At 33.2% G+C, this 23,993-nt stretch overlaps 1 protein-coding gene across 4 annotated transcripts in view; it reads right to left on the minus strand.

Annotated features, from left to right (window-relative positions):
* NOVA1 (NOVA alternative splicing regulator 1) overlaps positions 1–23,993 on the minus strand; it is a 150,973-nt gene that overhangs the window by 2,129 nt on the left and 124,851 nt on the right. For 3 of the 4 annotated variants that reach the window (XM_070427284.1, XM_070427302.1, XM_070427311.1), the window contains 2 exons: positions 22,338–22,409; positions 1–946 (listed from right to left, as the gene is read on the minus strand). The exon at positions 1–946 is cut by the window's left edge and continues 2,129 nt beyond it. In XM_070427284.1, coding sequence (XP_070283385.1) covers positions 1–946; positions 22,338–22,409 — 1,018 coding nt within the window. The remainder of the gene's footprint in view (positions 947–22,337; positions 22,410–23,993) is intronic. The other variant, XM_070427292.1, reaches the window with a different exon arrangement.

Raw genomic sequence — 23,993 nt, forward strand, 5'->3', positions numbered from 1 at the left:
TAATTAAATACTGAGCAGCCTGTGTTGCAGCTGGTGTTCCAGTAATGGTTACCTTCCGATTCCTTGTGCCAGGTACGAACTCTCCTTTTTTGGAGATCTGTATCCTTGCACCAGTCAACTCCTGGTATTCCACTAATGTTTTCCCTCCTTTGCCAAGTATTGCACCAACTAAGTTTTCTGGCACTGCTATTTCAACTACATCCTTTGATCCATCTGTGGATTTTTCTGTTCCTAGAATGGCACTGGCAGCTAGGGGAGAAGCAGCTCCAAAATATCCATTGGTTGCAGCAGTAGCAGCAGCCAGGCTACCTAATGCAAATGTCCCCGCCGTACCGCCAGCTGTGCTGCCGCTGGCTGAGGCTTCACTGGCATAGGTGGCCAACAAATTGGCTGCTGCTGCTGCTGGGTTGGCACTGGCAGCTGCTGCAGCCAAAGCCCCCGTTGCTGCTGCTTGACTGAGGCCTAAACCTAATGTGTTGAGATTATATCCGTAGCTGGCTAATGTATTAAGTGCAGAGGTGATGGCCACCAGGTCGTTGCCTGTGAAGCCAGATAAAACTGCTGGAAAGGCTGCAACGCCAGCAAGGTTAGCATGTCCTAATAGCCCTGCGGCTGCTGCAGCAGTTGGTAACACTTCAGCAGTGTTTGCATAAGGAGATCCGGTTGGATTGGAATTTGCCACGGGACCTGTAACATTGGCATAACTGATATTGAGACAGCTGCCACTCTGTGGATCCTCTTGTATCTTCTGGATGATAAGTTCAACAGCTTTTCGGTTTTGTTCAGGTTCTCCACTCACAGTGACAACCCTCTCTTGCAAGTTGATCCCATCAGGTTTCTGGGAAAGCTGCACCCAAGCCCCTGACTGCTCCATTATAGCCTTCACAGTAGCACCTCCCTTCCCTATTATCAGACCTGCTGTGCTGTTGGGAACTATAATCTTTACCTGTAATTAAAAAAAATACGTATAAATAATACTTCTGTTTTGCGCACATACATTATATTACTTTGCTATCCTAGAAAAAGTAAAATAATAAATTGAAAATTAGTTGAAATATAATTTACAAAAGGTGGAAATATACAACTTCTAAAGTGACTTTCATCATATTTTAATACAATATATAGTAAAATTAGGATTTTCAAATGAAAAAAGCAATTTCCAGCTTTAAATTATTTTTAAAAAGTTGTCCTTAGTCTTTGTGCATTTTGCAGTACAAGTTCTAAGAAATCAGTATGTTTTTTAAAAGGGAATAATAACTATACATCAATGGTAACATTTTTATATAGCTCCAAAATCAAAATGCTACTGATGAATCTTCGCCTATTGTACTTTAAGAATATCTTTGCTCTAGCATATTAAAATAGAGTGCAGGATTATAAAACAAAGTTAGTAAAAAAAAAAAAGCAGGCAAGTTCTACCTTGAGCCCCTTCAAAACATTAATTTCATGTTCCTTATTACCTAGCAATTTTTGTGTTATTTAATACCTTACTTGTTCCACAACTAAATTTTCAGAAATGGAGATCAATAAAACAATTAGTAATATTTTACTTTTTCAACTAAACTGATATACAATATATAACCTTATAAAATAATAAGTATTTATAAGTAATTAAACATTTCAATCATTTTAAGTAGGTTAAGGCTATTTGAGAATGATATTACCTACATATTCTATCTAAATTTGTAAAAATGACTATTTTGATTAGCTAGATAATTCTTTTTTGGAAGCCATAGCTACATTTTTAGAATAGGGCATAATTCCATATTACTCATGGATACTGAAGAATTACTCCAGTCATATGTATACTTATAACAATCCAATGTAACCATATAAAGTATAATCACTTTAGCCAATTTGTATTGAAATATCCAGCCACAAAAATCAATATATTTTGATTTATTTAACCACAATAAAAGATAAAGTATAGAATGAGTATGGCATCCTCCATAACCCCTGAAATTAATATAGATATTTACATTTAAAGTTGTATTTTGGCAGCACAAAAATACATATGGCAGTGTTTTATGACTCATTGGGTAGATGAAAAACTGAGAGTGTTGTGTCACTGAGTACGCACTGAAGGATTGCTTTCCTTGTCGCAAACATTAACATGGGCAGGCTGAAATAATATGTTAAAATTTGAGAAAGAATTTAGTTTGTATATTTTAATCAGATATTTAATTAGCTCATTTTTAGCAAGTAATACCATGCTATCTTTAAAACGAATTTGGGTGAGAATATTTTAAAGAAACAGAGCTACACATTTTTGGCATTTTGCTCTTGAGGATAGCAAATGGTGGAAGTATGAATTCAAATTCTAGACAGGGTCAACTCATAAATATATGTACATATATTATGCACATACACACACACATACACACACACACTTTTCTTTCCACACATATAATTTATAATCACAGTAGAATTTTGTTTCATTCAGAGTTGTTTATATAATCATTTCATTTAATTAAAGGAAATCTAAGTTTTCTAGAAACATTTCTTAGGAATGTCAAATATATCCCTCATATTCCATGTGATTAAATGCATTGAGTTTTAAGAAGTATACTGAGAAATAGATTTTTAACATGTTAATTTTGCTCACAGATTTTTATAGAAAATTATTTATCTGAAATGCTGAATTATAGTATGTTAAAGTGTTATAATTAGAAACTTAAGCCATGATTATATCTTAAAACAATTATAAATATGAATTAGAATCATCCTTATACTTTCACACAAAATATTGAGAAAATTTACTTTTAAGGATTTAAATCCTGAATGCTAAATATTATTATTCTTTATAAATATTACTTTTTAAAATCAGAACAATTTTGCAATAAAATATTGTTGTAAACATACTGCACACCAGTCTCATACTATATCTAATGCGTCCACAGCTTTTTTACTTTCTAAACTCTCGTACTAATTCTATCCTTCCCGAAAGAACTTGCAAATGTGTGCCTAGTACTTACATAATTGCACGTTACCTTCCTTTCTTTTATTTATCTCTTTAATAATTTTTCTTTCTTTTCAATACTAAAAAATTCTGAAATAATGTATAGTTTAGAAGCAGTGGGTGGACTCTTCATGTAACTAAAAATCTGTATCTTTAGAAGTTAAAGAATTACACCATATCATTTATCCTTATACTACGGATGTCTTTATGTAATAAGTACTATTACCTGGAATTTAGTTTATAACTATTTGAAATAACTTATATAAAATATTGTCAGCTATAATTCAAATACTGAAGTGACCCCCAAATTTTGTAGGTATAGCTGGCATTTGTCCACATATAACTAAAGGTGTGTTATAATGTAAAAGAAGACATTAATAATTGCATATTAATATTTACAATATGTAGCACTTGTTAACTTTAGATAGTAATAATTCTGCATAAGATTACTTATCTTAGAAATTAAATTAGAAATTAAATTTAGAAATTAAATTAGGAAATATAAAGTTATTAAATTCCACATTAAATATAAATATTTAATAGCCTAGCCAAGGAATATGTCACCCAACTTTTATTTTTGACACAAAGACATTAAAAGCCTCTTACATTTACACTATCTTTTTTCTTAAACGATTAAAAATATATCTATATCTATTTGCACATTTCATATTAATCTAATATGGACACAGATAGAAAACAGACCCTCTAATAAGAAGTTGAGACTAAAAATAGTAATTCATTTGTATAATATCTCAGAGACAGCAGTGCTCCATTTCCATTTTATGTGTTAAGTCAGAGCCAAGAAGAAGTGAAACACCAGAGTGGAAGCCTGCAGATGGTGGACAACTGAACACTGGCTGGGGTTAGGGTTGGGGGAGACAAAGGAGCATGAAGAATAAGACAGCCTATTTGCTTACTTCTTAGATACAGGAATACAGCATTTACTAAAGGAAAAGTCTGTGTATAGACAGTGTTTGCATCCCCACTGAAATGATAAATATCAGATTTTAATCATATGCACAGCTTCATTTTCTGTGGTGAAGTTTGTTAACAAACTGACACAAATATATGTATTCTTATTTCTAAAGAACTGAGAGAAAGAACTGGATCTTAAATAGCATACAAATTATTTGATGTAATCTGTACCGAGTAAATCAGGCATGTTCTTGACAGTTACAGATCCGTTTCCCCTTCAGAACAAAGATCTATAATTTTATCATCTATCCAGTCTTTTATGGAAAACTTACCAAGTGGCCCAGGCCCTGTGTTGGGAGCTAGAGATAACAGATATATGAGACACTGTTCCTGTCTCTGAGGAACTTCTAGATTAGTTGTAGAAAACAGATGTGTAAATGTGTCAGTGAAGAAAAGTCTTAAAAGTACTGATACAAGAGACACAAACACCAATTTGAAGGAGAAGGGGTAAGAAATTCTTTGGGGGATGATTATGTATGTACTATAAATGTCTTTCATATTTTTGTACTGACAATATCCCACTCTTTACTATCAGATATTCCCATAAAATTGCTCTGTTATCTCTGTGTTATAAAGTTCCTGTACAAACCTAAACCCATTTTAGTATTGATAACCTGCAACCACAAAACAGCCTCTATGGGAATCTTATGAAAAGTATTTAAAGTAATAAATAGGTAGGTTTTAATATTGATATGCTTCTGATTGAAAATAAACATTAAGACAAACAAATTTATTCCTCTGCCATATAAGAACTCTAACACGTTATGGTCTTATAAAGGTCTGAGAGTGTCTGTAAGGCATCATGTCTTCTTCATCATGGCAGAAAAATTATTGAACTATTTCATTAAACCATACTTTAAAACAAATGCAAAACTCATTCCACTATAATTTAAAATATCCCAATTAATAGTATGGACTATATTTATTTAGGTTGCTACTTATGTATGGCTTTAGATTTATAAACAATTCAATAGTAGATACCTGTTACTTCATTCATTCATTCAGCTACTTACTGATTTGGGATTGAGCATATGACACATGATGGTCCAATAAGAATTAGCATAAGAGTATGATGAAACTGTTGGGATAGAGATACCTGTTTCTAATCTAGTAAAACAGAGCTTGACATTACTAGTGACTGTCTTCTCATCACATGGAGAGAGGAAGAACCAGACTAAAAATAGTTAACCTATATAAAAGGAAACTCCAGAAGTGGACAGAGAAATTTCTGACAGCATTTTGGCATTTGAATCTAATCTAAAGCCAGCACAGAATCAATAATTCCCTTTTGCTTAAGCCGTTTTGAGTTGGATTTCTGTAATTTGCAACAAACCAAATAGTATATTTGAAAATATTATGTTCTTGTTAAATCATGTATTATTTGCCTATTCAAAAGAAATATTGACATTTTATTGTGGCTCTTGATGCTCCAAAAGTCAAGATGTCATAGCTCTGGTAAAGAGATGGAAGTAGATTACTTAAATTATCTTTAATAAAGATATGCCCTAATGATCTAATAGGAGCGGTCTCTTTCATTTCCGTAGTGGTTTATACCTTAGGCTACTGAGACACCCTATGGTAGTGTCCAATGGAGATGCCTCTGTCATTTTGAGGTATGAATATTGAACTTAAATAAATATAAAAATTATATCTTTTAATTTAATATACATTTTTTAAAATATATTTTATTGATTTTTTACAGAGAGGAAGGGTGAGGGATAGAGAGTTAGAAACATCGATGAGAGAGAAACATCGATCAGCTGCCTCCTGCACACCCCTATTGTGGATGTGCCTGCAACCAAGTTACATGCCCTTGATCAGAATCAAACCTGGGACCCTGAGTCCGCAGGACGACGCTCTACCCACTGAGCCAAACCGGCTAGGGCTAATATACATTTTATATACATAAAAAAGTGCATCCCTGAAAAGTACTGACTTAACAAAATACAGTGTGGAGGAAAAGCAGGTTTACAGTTTTGAGTATGTGAAACATTGAGTTTATTCTTGTATTATTATCAATTATTTTCCATAGGAACAACTAGAAAGCTACTTTTGTCCCACCCTGTATGTACCACAGAGCTATGTGAATGCAAGTATCCAGAAAGAATAAAAAATCAGCTCCTCTAACTCTTTACTATTGTGTCTAATCTCCTCACTTTTGATAAACAAATCAAAAGCAATAGTTTGCATAGCATTTCTAATACCTATTGTAAAATACTATGATGTCTTTTCTCATATATCCTTATCCCTCACCTATTACCAACACCAGGTTTTAAACTGGGAGCTATCTGTACCTTCTCTTGCTCCCTGTTATGCAGTGTTGGTCTTTCCCCTCCTTGAAATGTTTCTTGCCCAGTCCTACTATTTTATCCTATCTAAAGTGTGATGTAATAAAAAGGGTCTATATCTTCACCAATACAGCTCCTAGGGCAGTGATGGCGAACCTTTTGAGCTCGGCGTGTCAGCATTTTGAAAAACCCTAACTTAACTCTGGTGCCGTGTCACATATAGAAATTTTTTGATATTTGCAACCATAGTAAAACAAAGACTTATATTTTTGATATTTATTTTATATATTTAAATGCCATTTAACAAAAAAAATCAACCAAAAAAATGAGTTCGCGTGTCACCTCTGACACACTTGTCATAGGTTCGCCATCACTGTTAGGGCAATGGAAACTAAGGAGAAAATAAACAAATGGGACTACATCAAAATAAAAGGCTTCTGCACAGCAAAAGAAACTATCAACAAAACAACAAGAATGCCCACTGCATGGGAGAACATATTTGCCAATGTTATCACCGATAAGGGTTTATTCCCCAACATTTATAGGGCACTCACACACTTAACAAAAGAAAGATAAACAACCCAATCAAAAAATGGGCAACGGACCTAAATAGATACTTTTTGAAAGAGGATGTAAGGAAGGCCCAGAGACATATGAAAACATGCTCAAAGTCATTAATCAAAATGACAATGTGGTACCATCTCACACCTGTCAGAATGGCTATCGTCAACAAATCAACAAATGACAAGTGCTGGAGAGAATGCGGAGAAAAAGGAACCCTCGTGTACTGCTGGTGGGAATGCAGATTCCTGCAGTCGCTGTGGAGAACAGTGTGGTGTTTCCTCAAAAAAACTAAAAATGGAACTCCTATTTGACCCAGTGATCCCACTTCTAGGAATATATCCCAAGAAACTAGAAACACCAATCAGAAAGGATATATGCAATCCTATGTTCACAACAGTACAATTTACAATAGCTAAGATTTGGAAACAGCCTAAGTGCCCATCAGCAGATGGGTGGATTAAAAACTGTGGTACATCTACACAATGGAATACTACGCTGCGGTAGAAAAGAAGGAATTCTTACCATTTGCAACAGCATGGATGGAACTGGAGAGCATTATGCTAAGCGAAATAAGCCAGTCAGAGAAAGGTAAATATCACATGACCTCACTCATTTTTGGAATATAATGCACAACATAAACTGATGAACAAAAACAGATCCAGAGACAGAGAAGCATCGATCAGATCGTCAAATCTCAGAGGGAAGGTAGGGAAGGGTGGGGGTAAGGGGGAGAGATCAACCATAGGACTTGTATGCATGCATATAAGCCTAACCAATGGATACAGACACCAGGGGGGTGAGGGTATGAGTGGAGGAGGAGTGGGGGGGCAATAAGGGGGAGATAAGGAAACATATGTAATACCTTAATCAATGAAGAAGAAAAATAAAGTGTCTACAATTGGCATTTACGAGATATGGGCTTTCACCCTGGCTCTGCTGGCTGGCCTTTGTCAAATCACTTCAGTTTCATCCTTTATAAAATCAGACAGCTTGGTAAGATTGTGGTTTAGGAGTTTTCATTTTAGCATTATGAAAAACTCTACTCAACCGCCTTCAGTGACAATCCCCTTCAACTACTCACTGCATTATCCAGACTCCCTTTGTAGACACTCCCAATTCTCCAGACGCTGTCACCAACCTGTCTTCCCAGCTTCATCTTTTAGGACTCTTACCCTGTGCTCAATCCGAACTTTACCTGCTAACTCCTGGTACAGCCTGTAGTAAGTGATTTTCTATATCTTTGCCTCTGCTTATTCTTTTGTTCCAACTGATAAAATGTTACCTATATTTCCACACTGTTCTTCCCCTTAAAAGTCATACATTTTTGACTTCTGATATCTTATGTGTCTTGCAAGAAGATTTAAAATGCAATGTACTTTGTAAACTCAGTCCTGGTTACCTAACACCAGAACTGTCAGAGTATTTTCTACATTTCTTATTATGTTTCTTATCCTATGCAGGCTTATATGAGAGATAGACATTTACCTCTTTTAAAATATTTTATCTTCCTAAAGGCCAATATCTCTTTTGCATTTCCTATTTGCACCTGGCTGAAGTTACCAACTGAATAATGTTTTAAAAAATAAAATACAGATTTGTATAACTAAACAGCAAATGATTTGAAAGATTCCATCATGGCTGTGTGTGTACCTGTGTGTATGTGTGTCAAATACAACTTTGGGTTCTTAAAACAAAACTCTCTCTACTTTATCATACTTAGGATAAAAAATTCAATAAATTTACTGCATTTGCACTGACATATACAAAAAGATAAATATACAGATGCTTTAATCTTAAAAAATTACTGAAACTAGTAACACAGATTTAGAATCTTTAAAAATCTGATAACGGCCCTGGCTGGTTTGCTCAGTGGTTAGAGCGTGGCCTGCGCACTGGAGTATCACAGATTTGATTCCCATTCAAGGGCGTATAGCTGGGTAGCAGGTTCTATCCCATGACTGGTCGGGGTGCGTGCCAGAGGCAACCATTTAATGTGTCTCTCTCACATCTATATTTCGTCCTCTCACCCCCCCCCTTTCCTCCATTCCACTCTCTCTAAAAATCAATCATTCTTATATACACTTAAATATTAGTAGTCTTTATAATACTATTAATTATAAGTTTCATGAGAGTGAGATCTTAATTCCTATTCTATTCACAAAATATCCTCAACATCTAGAACAGTACCTTGGATACAGTAGACACTCAATAATAATTATGCAATGAATACCAGAGATGTACTAAATTTATTTTAAATGAATTGTTTATTCTGATTTTGCAGGATTTATTTATTCAGTAGCCTAATTTGGGATATTTTTTCTATTTCCTTTTGTTACACTGCTTTTAAAAAATTAAAGTAATATAGTTTACATGATAAGAAAAAACTCTTATCTGAATTTCAATCTCTGATCTTCCCTTTATTTTAGTTTAACCTACATATAATTTTACATTGTTTAATCCAAACTCTACATATATATTTAACTTTTATATTATTTGTCACATTTCTTAAAATTTATACATATATATTTTTTAAATTTAAGTTCTTTATTTTTTGATGTATTACATAAGGCTCCTTTTCCCCCCATTGACCTCTCCCAGCTGCCCCCAAGCCCCAGCACATGCCCTCACCCCCCTACCCCCATTCCCACCCTCACCCCCCCATCTGTGTTCATTAGTTATGCTCATATGCATGCATACAAGTCCTTTGATTGATCTCTTTATTTTAAATATTATAGTCTAATAATTGTTTCATAAAATTTTTCTTTATACATTTTTACCACTAAAATAAAATATTATCATTAATTAATTGAAAAGACTGATATGTTCTATACTTTTGACAGGATTTATAATATTATTAAAATCAAATTTTAGATGCTTGTAGGTGTTTTATATTTACTAATCATCTAACAACATTTTTATTGATTTCAGAGAGGAAGGGAAAGGGAGAGAGAAATAGAAACATCAATGATGAGAGAGTATCATTGATGGGCTGCCTCCTGCACGCCCCACACTGGGGATCCAGCCCGCAACCTGGGCTTGTGCCCTGACCAGGAATCAAACTATGACCTCTCCTGGTTCATAGGTTGATGCTCAACCACTGAGCCATGCCAGAGGGGCTAACCCAACATTTCTTGTATCTTAATTTCACCAACAGTTTTCCTAACGGCAATACTTTTTTTAAACAAAAATAGACGTCTGCATTTCAGTGTCTTACTAGTAAAGAGAGATTGATAATTATTGCCTTAAATGACTATCATTAAGAAATTAAAATGTCATGAATTATTCTTATTTTATTAATACTTTGGATAAGCAAACAGATATTAACTAATATATAAAAGGGTACAGAAGAATGTTTGCAATTTAACAAAAGGTGTTATTAGTCCCAAAACTAAGTTCTCTTCCTATAATAGATTAAAGTAGTGCACTTCTATTATTTAATTAATCACAAATAAAAAACATTAATTTTATAATTTCTATTATTTGGCTAATAGCAATTTGAAATTAGTTAATGAAATAGAATAACTCCTTTTTCAAAAAACATTTTTAAAGAGTAACAGACAGACTAAATGATCTAATTAATGAAACAAAGCAATAGTTAAACCAAACACCAATAGAATGAATTATAAGGTATTAGGTTCAGAAGAAAAAATGAAAATGATCAATTTATTATCTCCTAAAATATTTTAAATAAAAAATAAAAAAATTATGAAAATGAATAACAAGGACCAATTTTTTATTCCATAATTACAGGAATCAAACTCCCTAATCTGAGGAAACTACTGTAAGCTGAGTGAATATGCAAAGATGTTCCTATTTCTAAAGATTCTTTTAAAAAAGTAAAAATCTTGAAAATAAACTTGATAACTATCCAGTTTTCCTATTTTAGGAATTTTCCATTTTATATGGCTTTATTTGAAAGGTAAAACAAATTCAAATGAACTGTACACACACACACACACACACACACACACACACACACAAGCTAGAAGACTAGTGCACGTTCTGAAATAGAGGCTTTAAGTGCTTTGGTTATATAAAAGCATGCATAATGTCTGTCTTGAGAATATGCTGTGTGTAAGAACTGCCTTAGCTATGATCGCAGGAAGAATGTTGATGAAACAAACAAACCACCTTTACCTACTAGGTAGACCAAAAAGAAGGAGTATTGCAAATCTACCTACCTCAAAGCCAATACTAGATAATTCAATCTATACATTTTTAGCAATGTCCGAGCCATATTTGGGATATAAAATAAGAACCATTTCAAAGTTACTATTTCATTACCTCTTTGCCCCTGAAGTGTACCACTTCTTCAATTTGAAAATGTGAAAAGCCTTAGGCTTTTCATAAATATAAATATATCTTCATACAAAATCATACCTTTAAAAGGACTTTTGAAGGTCACATAACATGGTATTTACTAAATGGTGTGTTATAATTTTAACCTGAATATATTAAAGGTATGCTGCTTTCAGCAGTAATTCTTAACTTGCCCCCAGGGAAATCCTCAGATTCCCATCATTGAATGTGAAGGTTATACATACCATATACACAGCATAGCATACTAACAAAATTAGAAGTTTGCAATGGAATGAATGTGGTTAGAAAGCACCCATTTAACCATTTTCCATAATTTTTTGCAAGGTTATTGCTCAACAATTTTTAAAAATACTAACGTAATCTGTATATAAAAACCTCCAAGGTAAGGGAACCTCTAACTGTATTTGGCAATAGTCAAATGACTAGTGATGCTCTGAAAAGATAATCATCCTTTGTATAATATCTCTTCATAGATTTAAATAGTATTAATTAGTAAACCTTTACTGTTCTCAATGATAAAACTACCACATACCCTTCAACTTTTGTACAAATCAGATATTTTTTGTTTAATTTCATTTTTCAAATAACATTCAAAGGATGTTATTTCATGAAAAAAAGCCTTGAATTAAAGTTTGAGAAAAGAGTCAGTGTTACATAGCATACAATTATCATCATTTTAAATAAATTAATGTGCACATTTCATACAGTAACAGTATTTCCCAAATATCTCAAGAGACTTCAGGAAACATTTCTCTAATTCTTCAAATACAGATACCTAATTTCACCCTAGACCTATTAAATAAGAATCTCCATAGGTAACTTTGATGTGAAGCTAGGACTGAGAACCTTTGATATATTAAGAAAAATATGATAAATATTACGCAACCATTTGATTTTAAAATGTGAAACAACTGCCATTTTCTTTGCCAGTTACTAAGTGCCTCCTTGAGGCCTGAAGCTTCTCTTTTGACCCTTTTTGAGTCTCCTTTATAAAGAATCCCAAACTAGAAAATGAAGGAGTCAAGCAACTCAAACAGGTATATGTCAAAGACAATTCAATCTTTCCCAATCTTTTCGGAAAGTTCCGCTTTATATTCCTTAAAACACTGCATTTACCACAACTGAAGTCGTTAACCCTTTCTATCCTGTCTTAGTTTCTTAGACAACATGTTTAAAAAGGTAGATATTGAGCCCTGGTTAGTGTGGTCCAGTTGGTTGGAGCATCATCCCTATACAACGAAAGGCTGTGAGTTTAACTCCCTGTCAGGTTGCGGGTTCAATCCCTGTTCAGGTTGTATATGGGAAACAACCAGTCAATGTTGCATTCTCGCATTCTCTCTCTCCCTCTCCTCTCTCTATACTATGGAATACTACTTAGCTGTAAGGATGAAATACTGCCATTTGCAACATGAATGGAGCTTGAGAATACTGTGCTAAGTGAAAGAAGTCAGAAAAAGCTAAGAACCATATGATTTCACTCATATGTGGGATATAAAAGTGAAACTCAAGAGACACAGACAACAGCATGGTGGTTACCAAAAGGAAAGGGGTGCATGGGAGGTAGAGGTTAGAGGGTGCCAAAAACTAGGTGACAGAAGATGATCTGACTATGGGTGGTGGGTACACAAAGCAATATACAGATAATGTATCAGGAATGTATACTTGAAACCTGTATGAAACTATTAACCAATGTCACCCCAATAAATTTAATTAATAATAAAAAAGACACTGAAAAAGTAGAGCTATATGCCAACAACTTAATTTTCTGTAGTAAATATATTATGGACACTATTTTAGGCTAATTTATGTGGCTCTAACTCATTATTTTTAATAGCTCCACCACATAATATTCTGAGTACCACAATTTATTCAGCTATGTTCCTGTTAAGAAGTCAGGCTGTTTTCCAACTTTTGCCCCTCTAAATAACACTGCAATATATAATACTTGTCTCTCTACTTTTATGTATTGGTGCATTGTTTTACTGAATAAATTCTCAAAAGCTGCAATGTTACAGCATTTCTTACATCAACATTGGATGAGAATGATTATTTCCTATATCTTTGCCAGCAGTTTTAATTTATAAACACACAGATTAATTTTTGCATTCATGATATGTGTGTATTATATACATTCAGAAGATATTGTCTATCTGGTAGAAAAAAGTACAATCTCATGATGATGATTTATATAATCTTTACCCATTTTCTTTGTTTTTTTCATACCAATCTAGAAGTTCTCTGTATAGTCTGAGTTACCAATTTATTACCATATGTTTTTAACATACTTTTCCAAGGGTATTATCATGTTCTGCTTATTAATGATGTATTCTGATACACCAAAATACATAAAATATTTACGATTCAAATATTTTAACAATTTTTTCATGTTTTGGGTTTCTTTCTTCCTAAGAAAGACTCCTCAAGATGATTTCACACACTATAATTTCATCAAATAGTCTTACAGTTTCAATCTTGAATGCATTGAAATTTATTTTTAGATACCATATAGTATACATTTATTTTCTTTCAGGTGGATAGTCAAGTATACCAGCACCATTTATTAAATAAAACATCCTTTTTCTAAAATGAATTAAAATCACACTTAAATGTTTCTCTGTATCAGGCAGTGTTCTGCTTCTTCTCATGTATTGCTCTTGTACAAGAACCATGACGACCTTATGAAGTAGGCACTGTTATTATTCACATTTTACAATGAGAAAACACACATGGCAAAGTTAAGGATGTTTCTTCAAATCAGAAAATCAGAAATGGCAAAGATTTGACTGAAAGCCTGGAATTATGGCTTGGTGCACAGTTATCTTAATCCCTGACTTAATACTTCTTTTCTTAATGCATGACAAGATACAATTAAGGTACCATATATATTTAGATCTATTTCTGAAATCTCTATTATGTACCACTGACAATTACATCTGTTTGTGTTACTATCACATGCTTTTATTATAACAGTATTAGAGCAAATTTTAATATTAAGTACATCATCCTACACAAATAGTTCCTTGATAATTATTTTATGGATCATATCATGGCAATTCTCAGGCACTTATTTTTTGTTTAATATTAAAATCATTTTTGTCTTGTTTCTCTCTCCCAGAAAACCAGATAAAATCGGTAAGAAAAATGAAAGTGCAAGAAATTATATTTTAATTGAAAGGGATTGATATTTCTATGACATTAAAGCTTCCCTTCCAAAGTCATTGTAAGTCTATTTATTAAAGGAATGTTTTATGTCTTTAGAAGAAAATTATACATCCTCTTAATATGGATTCTGTGTTTTTTGGTTCATTTTATTCTTGGGAATTTGGGGAAATTTTGATATGTACATAATATACACTTAAATTGATCCATAAGAAATTGCACTCGAATATCAGCAATTTTATAAGGTTCATACTAACAGTAAGCAAAGTACATAAAATTTAATGTATATGAAAGTCAATAAGTTCATTTAAAAAGAGCATTTAGATTTCACTATTTTTCTAAGATTTTCTTAAACAGACTTTTAAAGAACACTACCCTGACATCACACTCACACAAACATACATAGATCACACACATACACTGAAGAAAAAAATTAGTTTTAATATTTTATTGGATAATTACAACAATATGAGACAAGAGTCTGACTGGTTTTCAAATTGTGCTCCTGAGTACTACAAGGAGTAAAATAGAAATCTAACAAAAAAGGCTATGTCCTATTAACTTAACCTATTTATTACATCAAAAGTATTTTTTCCAGTTGTTTTATATTTTTAGAGAACTTCTGTGCAAAATTTCATCTGTAGAAGGGATTCTCAAAAATAAAAAATAAGCATATAGACTATAAACCTATTCTTCCAACTAATACTAGTCATTTCAGAAAGGTTTATTGAGAACCTACTCTTGCCCTAACCGGTTTGGCTCAGTTGATAGAGCATCGGCTTGCGGACTGAAGGGTCCCAGGTTCGATTCTGGTCAAGGGCATGTACCTTGGTTGCGGGCACATCCCCAGTATGGGGTGTGCAGGAGGCAGCTGGTCGATGTTTCTCTCTCATTGATGTTTCTAACTCTCTATCCCTCTCCCTTCCTCTCTGTAAAAAATCAATAAAACATATAAAAAAAGAGAGAGAATCTATTCTTTTCCAGGTTATTGCTTTGATACATCAGATAATGAAACAAAGATCCCTGTCCTCATGCACCTTCTTTTCTAGGAAAGCAAGACAGAATACATAATAAATATGATAACAGGAAAGTATAGAGTATTCTATGAAGCAATGGAAAAATATAGCAAGATAAAAGGAATCAGGAGTACTGAGGTAAGGTGAGACCAGGTTGCAATGCTTAATAGATAATAGATGGTGAGGTAAAACTTATTGAGAAGGTGAATTTTGAACAAAGACTTGAAGGCTCTAAAGATATTGGCCAAGTAGACCTCTGAAATAAGATAATTTCATGAAGAGAAAACCAAGAGGAAAATACCGAGGCGAGAACATATGTAATGTTGTCTGCAAGGAAAAGCAAGCAGGTCCATTTGGCTGGGGCAGAGTGAGTGAGGCTTAAGTGCTAGGAAATGAAGTGGAAGAGGTAATGTGGCAAGGGCCAGATCTTGTAAATTAATGGATGTCATTTTGTGGATACGAGTTTTATTTAGAAAAATGAAAAACTACTGCAAGTACAGGGAAATAAATTTTTAAATGACACATTTTAAAAAGAATACTCAGTCTGCTCAGTGGAGAAGATACTTTGAAAGCAAGGGTAGAAAGGCTGGGAAATCTATATGAAGGTACTGCAACGATTCAGGCTTGGAGGAGGGAAGCAGTGGATGTAATAAGACATGTTTAATATATTTACATACTAGATTTGAGGTGCTAAAGAAAAGATGATATGGATTTGGAATTTTTTATCTGAACAAGTAGATGTATGGAGTCGCCTTTAACAGGGGTAACAAATGGCTACACGTGGAGCAGATTTGGAGTAGTTTTTTGACTTGTTGAATTTAAGATGTCCCTTTAAATATGCAAATGGAAAGGTTCAGGGGCAAATTGGATATAGTCTGTAGTTTCACTGTGAGATCTGGATTAGAGATAAATATGAACCCAAGTTATGAAGGGGACCTGAATATTATACAATTTTAAGGGACATCTTTGGAAAATACATTCAAAATTATGATCATAAAATTAGGTGCAGGGACTTGTAATAAGCCAGTGCAGGTGAGGAATCCTAAGGATTAAGCTCTATTAGTTCATAGTAAAGCTGCCTCTCACTGAAGAAATGCATTTTGCAGATATCAGCACATAAAAGCTAAGGTATTTCATGAAAAGTATAAATGCAGAAGAAGTTTCAAGTATTAAAGCCTGGAGCACTTCAACATTAAGTAGAATGAGGGAAGGAACTAGCGAGAATTCTGAGACAAAGCATATGGCATGACCCAGAAGGAAAACCAAGTATGTAGTATCCCAGAAGTCAAGTAAAGAAAGCATACCCAGAAAGTATAAGTGATACATTATGACAAATATTGTTCATAGATCAATTAACATGTGGGTCGAGAATAAACTGGAATTAGCAATGTGATCATCACTGATGTTCTTGGAAAAACAGTTTTGGAGGAATGGCATAGGCGAAAACCTAAGTGAAGTGGATTTAAGAAAGAACTGGAAAACAGAAATTGAAAAACAGAGTAAATACTTGTGTGAGTTTTGCTACAAAGGAGTACAAGGCTTAGGGTGTTATATGGTGGGGGAAATGGGATTAAAAGGGTTGTTGTGGGGGTTTTTTGTCTTTTAAAATAGGAGAAAAAAACAGATATATGTATGCCAATGAAATGATCCCACTGAGATAAAAAACTTGACAGATAAAAGATAGAGAAGATAGAATTGCAGAAGCATGTCCTTGAGTAAAAGAAAAAGGGCAAGGTTTAATGTACAATAAAAATTACTAGGTTTAGGAGCAGGAAAAGTTTATCAACCATAACAAATGAGAAGGTAGAATATGTGGGTTTACATGCCAGCTTATTAAATATATATCAGCTGTGAGTTTGTGAAAGTTTTTATTTTTTTGATTGCTTCGTGTTTTCTCAGTGAAGTAAGAATAATCAAGGTCATCAGCAGGGTGTCAGGAAGAAGCAAGAAATAATGGGAAGTTGTGGTAGGGACAATTCCAGATGTTCCCTTGGTGTTACACCTTGTGTTATCGGCTCTATTTGAGTATAGGTGTAAATTGACTTGATTCTAATCAACAGAATATGGCAATGGAATGGAATGTCACTTTCTGCTTATGCTGTATGGTAAAGCCGATGAGAAGTCCCTCCTGTGATTGGGTTCAATAAGTAAGACTCCATCTTGCTAGTAACACTGAAAATAGTCTCCTGCCAACTTTGCAAGAAGGAAACAGCCCAGCTGTGAGGTGCCTGTTCAGAGGGTCCCGGGGCAGGAACTTGGCAGTGTCTAGAATCTGAGGGCTACTCCTGACAAAAGCCAGGAAGTTGGCCCTCAGTCATACAGCTGCAAGGAACCGAATGCTGCCATCAACCTGGATTTAAAAGAGGACTGTCTGTAGTTAAGCTTCTAAAGGAGAATGCACCCCAGGCAATACTCTGATTATAGTCTTGTGAGAACAGGAGCAGTGGACCCAGCTAAGCGGTGTCCATACTCTTGATCCATGGAAACTATGAGATAATAAACGTGTGCTATTTAAGACACTACGTTTGCGGTAATCTGTTACACAGCAACAGAAAACAAATAGGAAGATTGAAAGGAGAAGAGAATTTATGAAAGAGTTATCCAGAGAGTAAAAAGGTGAATAGGCTTATGATTGATTATCTGACAGCATTCAGAGCCCATGTGAGATCTGTGGTCATGAATTTAAAGTGAGACCAGACATTTTATTTGTTTTGCTGTTACCATAGCAGGGGTATTATATATGAATTACCTATTCTACATTTGTTTTTATATATTTTGATATATAATTTCAAATTTATCAGTACACAAAAAAATAAATGTCCATAAAGCACATATTTCTAAAATCACTCTCTTTTTAATATTTTCCTAAAATTTGAGAAGAATCCCAGGAAAGCTAACAAGCAGGAACTAAAAATTAAGGATGAAATTTAGTTTTTAGCACCACTGATTAACAAATACATTTTGTTGAATCTTAAAGTGACTGAAAAGTTAGTATCAACTAAGAACAGATTAAACCAACTGACTTTTTAAATTAAGTTTAAACACATTGTTCAAATAATGTAATTCTACTTATTATATCTCTACATTTGTCTCATATTAAAAATTCCATCTGTAAAAAATGTCAAATTTGCATCTTGCTAATTTTTCTTTCTCAAAGGGATATAATAACATTTGCATTATTAATTGGACAAAAACTAACTACTCTCAATAGAGAAGAAAATAATTGTAGTTTAAGCTATCTTAAAAAGCATAGAGATTTTGATTACAGAAATATTTTAGGGTTGAAAAAGCAGCAATACTATCTTAGAAGTTTTCTTTAAAGATAAATAAAATTATCAGTTTTAACATGCTATGTACCACATCATTTAGCATCTTAAAGGATAATTTTTCTTTTTCATGATTACTTGAAAGATATTTCAAAAAAATAAAATAAATATAACCTAACCTAATGTTGTATTACATTCTAGAAACTGTGCTGTTCTAAGAATAGTTAATGAATTTATTTTGTATAGCTATCCTTTGAGGAACTATTATAATTTGAATTTCAAAAAGGGAAACAGAACTCAATTTACTCAGCAAGTAAGTGACAGAACAAGGCTATGATCATAGGCAATTTGGCTAGTCTTGACTTTTAGCCTCCATTCTATATGGCTTCTGATATGATAGTTCTTCAATTTGCAGTTAAATTATTATAGAGCCACAACATTATAGCTACAGTCTGTTAGTCTGAGCTATGTAAACTTGAGAATAGAAAATTCACAATGTATTGAAACTTAGTTATTTTTAAAAGAATAGAAAATATTTTTAAATATTGAAACTGCAGATAAAACTAACTCTTCAATAATATTTTTTGTGCTTTTTATTTTGGGGTTTTAAAAAGATTTCTTTTTTGTATTTACTTTTTAAATTTTTATTTATTCAATTGATTGGGGTGACATTGATCAACATGAACGTATAGGTTTCAGGTGTGGGTTTCCCTAATTTCTTTTGATCTCATTAGTTTGTAACAGACAAACTATTCTGGAAATAGAACTCAATCGTAACTCATTTAGTTATTAAAATAATTAACAAAAATGAAAATAACCCTAACATTGTGGATGTATTTTATATTGATTTATAAAAATTCACATGGCAAAAGTTTATAGCTACTTTCAACAGCATAGGGCAAGCATGTCTATCTCACGGGTGGCAGGCTGCATGCCATAAATGAGGCATGGGGCCTGCTGCCTGCGAGTTTGACATGCTTGGCATAGGGTATCATATTAGCTAGAACACATTAAACAATAATTTTTAATTTAAAATGGAATGCTCTGCGTTTGTACCATTTCTTCCAGTTATAAAACTGGAGACATGTCTGCGAAATGGCTGGGTAAGAATAAAGCAAATCTAAACCAGTAATAAAAGCTATTGTCTTATAGGTTTAAAAGTATTTTAATTATGGAAGCAGGGATTAATATTATCATACTAGAGGCCCGGTGCATGAAAATTCATGCACTGGAGGAGGGTCCCTCAGCCTGGCCTGTCCTCTCTCATAGTCTGGGAGCCCTCATGGGCGGGAGGTGACCTGGCTATCAGGGGAAGGCGACGCCCCATCACAGCTCTGGTGTTGCCACTGCCAGCAGCTCAAGCCTTGGCAAGCCCTGTTTACCTGAGCCTTGGGTGGCCCTGGGCAGCTGGGCAGCCACCATCCGAGGCTTGTCTGCACCTTGGGCCGGCCCTGGGCGGCTGGGGGGCTTAGGGGCCTGGGGGACTCCGGAGGCAGGTGCACAGCAAGGGGACTGGGCACCACCATCTTGTGGCTGTGGGCGCCGCCATCTTTGAAGGCGTGGCAGTTAATTAGCATATTATCTCCTTATTGGCTGTGGGCACTGCCATCTTTGTGACAGTCTGAGGGTTAATTAGCATATCCCCTCCTTATTGGCTGTGGCACCACCATCTTTGAGACAGTGTGAGGGTCAATTAGCATATCCTATTAGATAGGATATCCTATTCCAGTTATACTTACAGATCTAAGTCTATATAATAAAGTGATACTAGCTTAATTAGGATTATACACAAGAAACAATTGTGACCTATAAACAATAAAACCCACATTACCTTCTATCTTATAATATAAATAGAATCTATTGGGAAATACTGTAGGAAATAAAACTAGTAATAACATCAAGATGGATAACTGTAATTTCTTCAATGAAGTTAAGGATTTTGTTTTGTTCTTTTATATTTTGCCTCATGTTTTCCAGGAGCTACTATGCTTGTTTGCACAAGAACAGAAGAAAAACAAGTAAAAATAAAACATATTTAATAAATATAACTGAGTATAGTGGAAAGAGTATAAAACCACAAATGATTTATTATTTCAAATTAAAAAAATATTAGATTCTGGCAGAAGTGGATGCAGTAACATATCTAGATAGCAAAATGTATTAGTAAATGTCAACATGTAATTAGACTTTTAAAGAAATCATTTTATAAAAATTCACATGTTCGTATAAAATAAATAAAAGAATATTCAAATCTAACTTCATAGAAAATTTTTTCTTCCTAGATACAGAATTTTTTATTTATGTTCAGAAGAAGCATTAGTTTTTCTAATTGTAGTTGTATGCATTTGTCTTGTTTTTGCTTAGAAAGAAATAAGGATGAAGTGTAAAAGAAGCATCAAAAACATAAAGCCAGTTATTTTCCCAATAGTTTTCTATATCATATAATTATAGCTCATATAATTGATAAGGAATATAAAGCATACACACACACACACTTTTTAATTTCATGCATCACTAATATAAGCTTGGTTCTCACTTAATAAACAGTATTACTTCCTTCAAAGAGAAGTGCTGTGTTTCATCACTACAGATGTATACTTTTTAAACCAATTTATTGGGGCTAAAATGTGAGCATTATAAAGCATTTTTGTCTGAGGGAATGCTATTGCATAAAATAAAAATCAACTCCTAATGTGTTGTTAGTTTTGCATCCAGTTATTATTTTAATTTTTTTACTAAGATTGCAAAAGTATGAGACTCAATAGTGAGCAAAATAATTATGATAGCCTTATATTAAATGATATGCAAAAGCCACACTTAATATTTTAGCAAATATAGTTCAATGTTAATGATTTATTAGCAACTGTGAAAAATATATTTAAAACATAAGCTTTTATTTAATATTTAAGTAATCCCATAAGGTTTTGTATTAGTAAGAAAGTGGAAGTATTAAAGAAAAAAACATTTCTCACCTAAATGAAGCTCAACTCAGACAAAATGAAAAATATGTTTAATCATTTTAATAAATATATTTTTCAACAATTGTAAAGTTAAAGTACAGTATGAATGAATTACATAAAATATTTTAGATGATTTCCTTAAATTTGCCCAAATTAACCACATTTGAAGAATGACCTACAAATATTCAGAACCAAACAATCATTAAATCAAACTAATAAGATATATTTGTGCTTTGCAGTTTGCAACTCCACCAAAGAAAATGCTAGTATTAAATCTAAGAAAATACCATTTCCTGAGTCATTAAATAACATTAAAATGATCAGAAATACCAATTTTTAGTTACTTTTAGATTGCTACAAATGCTTTTCATCCAAAGTTTAAAATTATTTACACAGTAAATAATGTCTGAAATAAAAAGCAAATGAAAATGCATTCACTTTTAAAGATATACCTTTGCTCAATAAGTCATATTTAACATTTATTTTGTACATATATGATATTCTTAAGTTATATACCAAGAATCCTAGGAAGAAACAATAAGGGAGATCAGAAACACCAACTCAGTAAATAACCCTCAGAGCTCCATAAAGTCATCATAATTTAAGGGGGAAAATCCAAAATTATAGTAGTCTACCACCTGAGTATATTTTTGTTATCTAAAGTTAAAAATGCATACAAATTTTCAGAAATAATATTTCTTTCCCAGGTTCTTTGGAATCTGATCGTGGTGAATGAACGAATACATCCTTAACCCACCATTATCTTTTTCTCCAGTGTGCAGGGAATCACCCGCGAAAGGCATGGTGTAGATGACAGGATGATACTGTACCTGATTAGCTCTGGAGGTGGTCATGGGATCAGATGGAGAGGACTTGGTGGTAGTTGGGGAAGATGGCAATGTCTGGGAACAAAGCAGTTTAGGAGCAAATCAACCTTTATAAGCCTCAAACTGATTATTCAAATAAAACAAAATAAAACAAAATGTAACATAACGAGAACAAAATCCTATGAACAGATTTTTCTTCTATTAATTCAAATTTAATGAAATTTAAGATCAATTAAATAATCAATGCATGTAAATATGCATGCATAATAAGCATGTAAAAATAAATTCATGACTCGAAATCATGATGGTGACTGATAAAAATTCACATGAGTATTAAAGGTATCCTGACCATATTCATGAATAGTAGTCTCTTTTCTTTCCCTTTGTTTTCTTGGGGGAAAAGAGATGTGAAACAAAAATTCAAGAAATTCAATGAGTAAAACTGAAAGAGTCATTTTCCTATCAATGAATACAGTCGGGGATTGGAAGAAGTGGTGAAATGAAGTTTATTTTGGCATAAAAGTATCCACCTACTTAATATGCTGAACATCACCAACAAGTTGATTCCACATGAATTTAGGGATCCATACTTAAAAGCAACTAAATTTGCAGTTCTGAGTTCTTAATATCACATTATCTTCTAAAATATTAACTTTTAATAAATTTAGAGCCCGTCTGAAAATGTAAACATTAACTTCATATTAATAAACAAGTAACTAATAGCATTTTAACAAACTGCCATAATATTATTTTATAATTTATGCTAAACACTAAAAATTTAATATGGATGAAGGGAATAATATATTAAAGTATCATCAGCCTGTCTTGAAAATAAGCAGAAAAATGTTAGGAATCATATTAATTGTTTACTTCACTTCCAAGCAAATAGACATACTACATATAAAATGTTTTATGAGAGCATAATATATCTGTTGATTAATTCATTAAAATATTTTAAAAACTCATGTAAAAGAGTAACCTTAAAGTGTAAAATGTTATGTTTTATTTTCTTTTTCTTAAGTAGCAACCTCAGTAGATAATATTTATGAATAGATGATGTGGGGTAATTTTACAGTATAGACACAATTCTAATGAACATTACGTCTTATATTAATATATATTCATCAAAATTACTCAGATATGAGCAAAAGCATAACTTTAAAGGTTCAGCAGTGTCAGGAAAAGTAGATGCAATTACTTACTATGGTCATGTTCATGCATTTAAATTCAAAAGTTCTAATTTGGGTAGAATAAAGCAGTTAAGAGTAACAGAAAGGATAAGAAATTCACAGGCTCCTGCTTAACTCACTGTTCTCCCAAAACAATGTAAGATTGCTTGTAACATTAGGTCATGCTTTATTTAAACAGTCCACTCCTCAAGGGATTCCTAGTTCTTCCTCAGTTGAAACTTCAGATACTCTGAGAAAAATTAGACTTAATGTTGAGTCACACCAAGGTTTTTGTTAAATCATATTTAAAAAGGGGACAGGAGCTACATTCCAAAGAACCACCTCATAAAAGAAGGACAAATCTTTAAATCCCTTTTCTGCTTTTGTTCTTTGTAACAAATTCCTGTCATTTCTCAAGAGAGACTTCAAATTTCCACCATTAAAATGTGCCCTAATATTTTCTTTCCCTTGCAATACTATGATAGGACAT

This window comes from Myotis yumanensis, unplaced genomic scaffold, assembly GCF_028538775.1.
Source record: "Myotis yumanensis isolate MYYU_CA2020_CCGP unplaced genomic scaffold, mMyoYum1.0.hap1 SCAF_1, whole genome shotgun sequence".
NCBI classification, from domain to species: Eukaryota; Metazoa; Chordata; class Mammalia; order Chiroptera; family Vespertilionidae; genus Myotis; species Myotis yumanensis.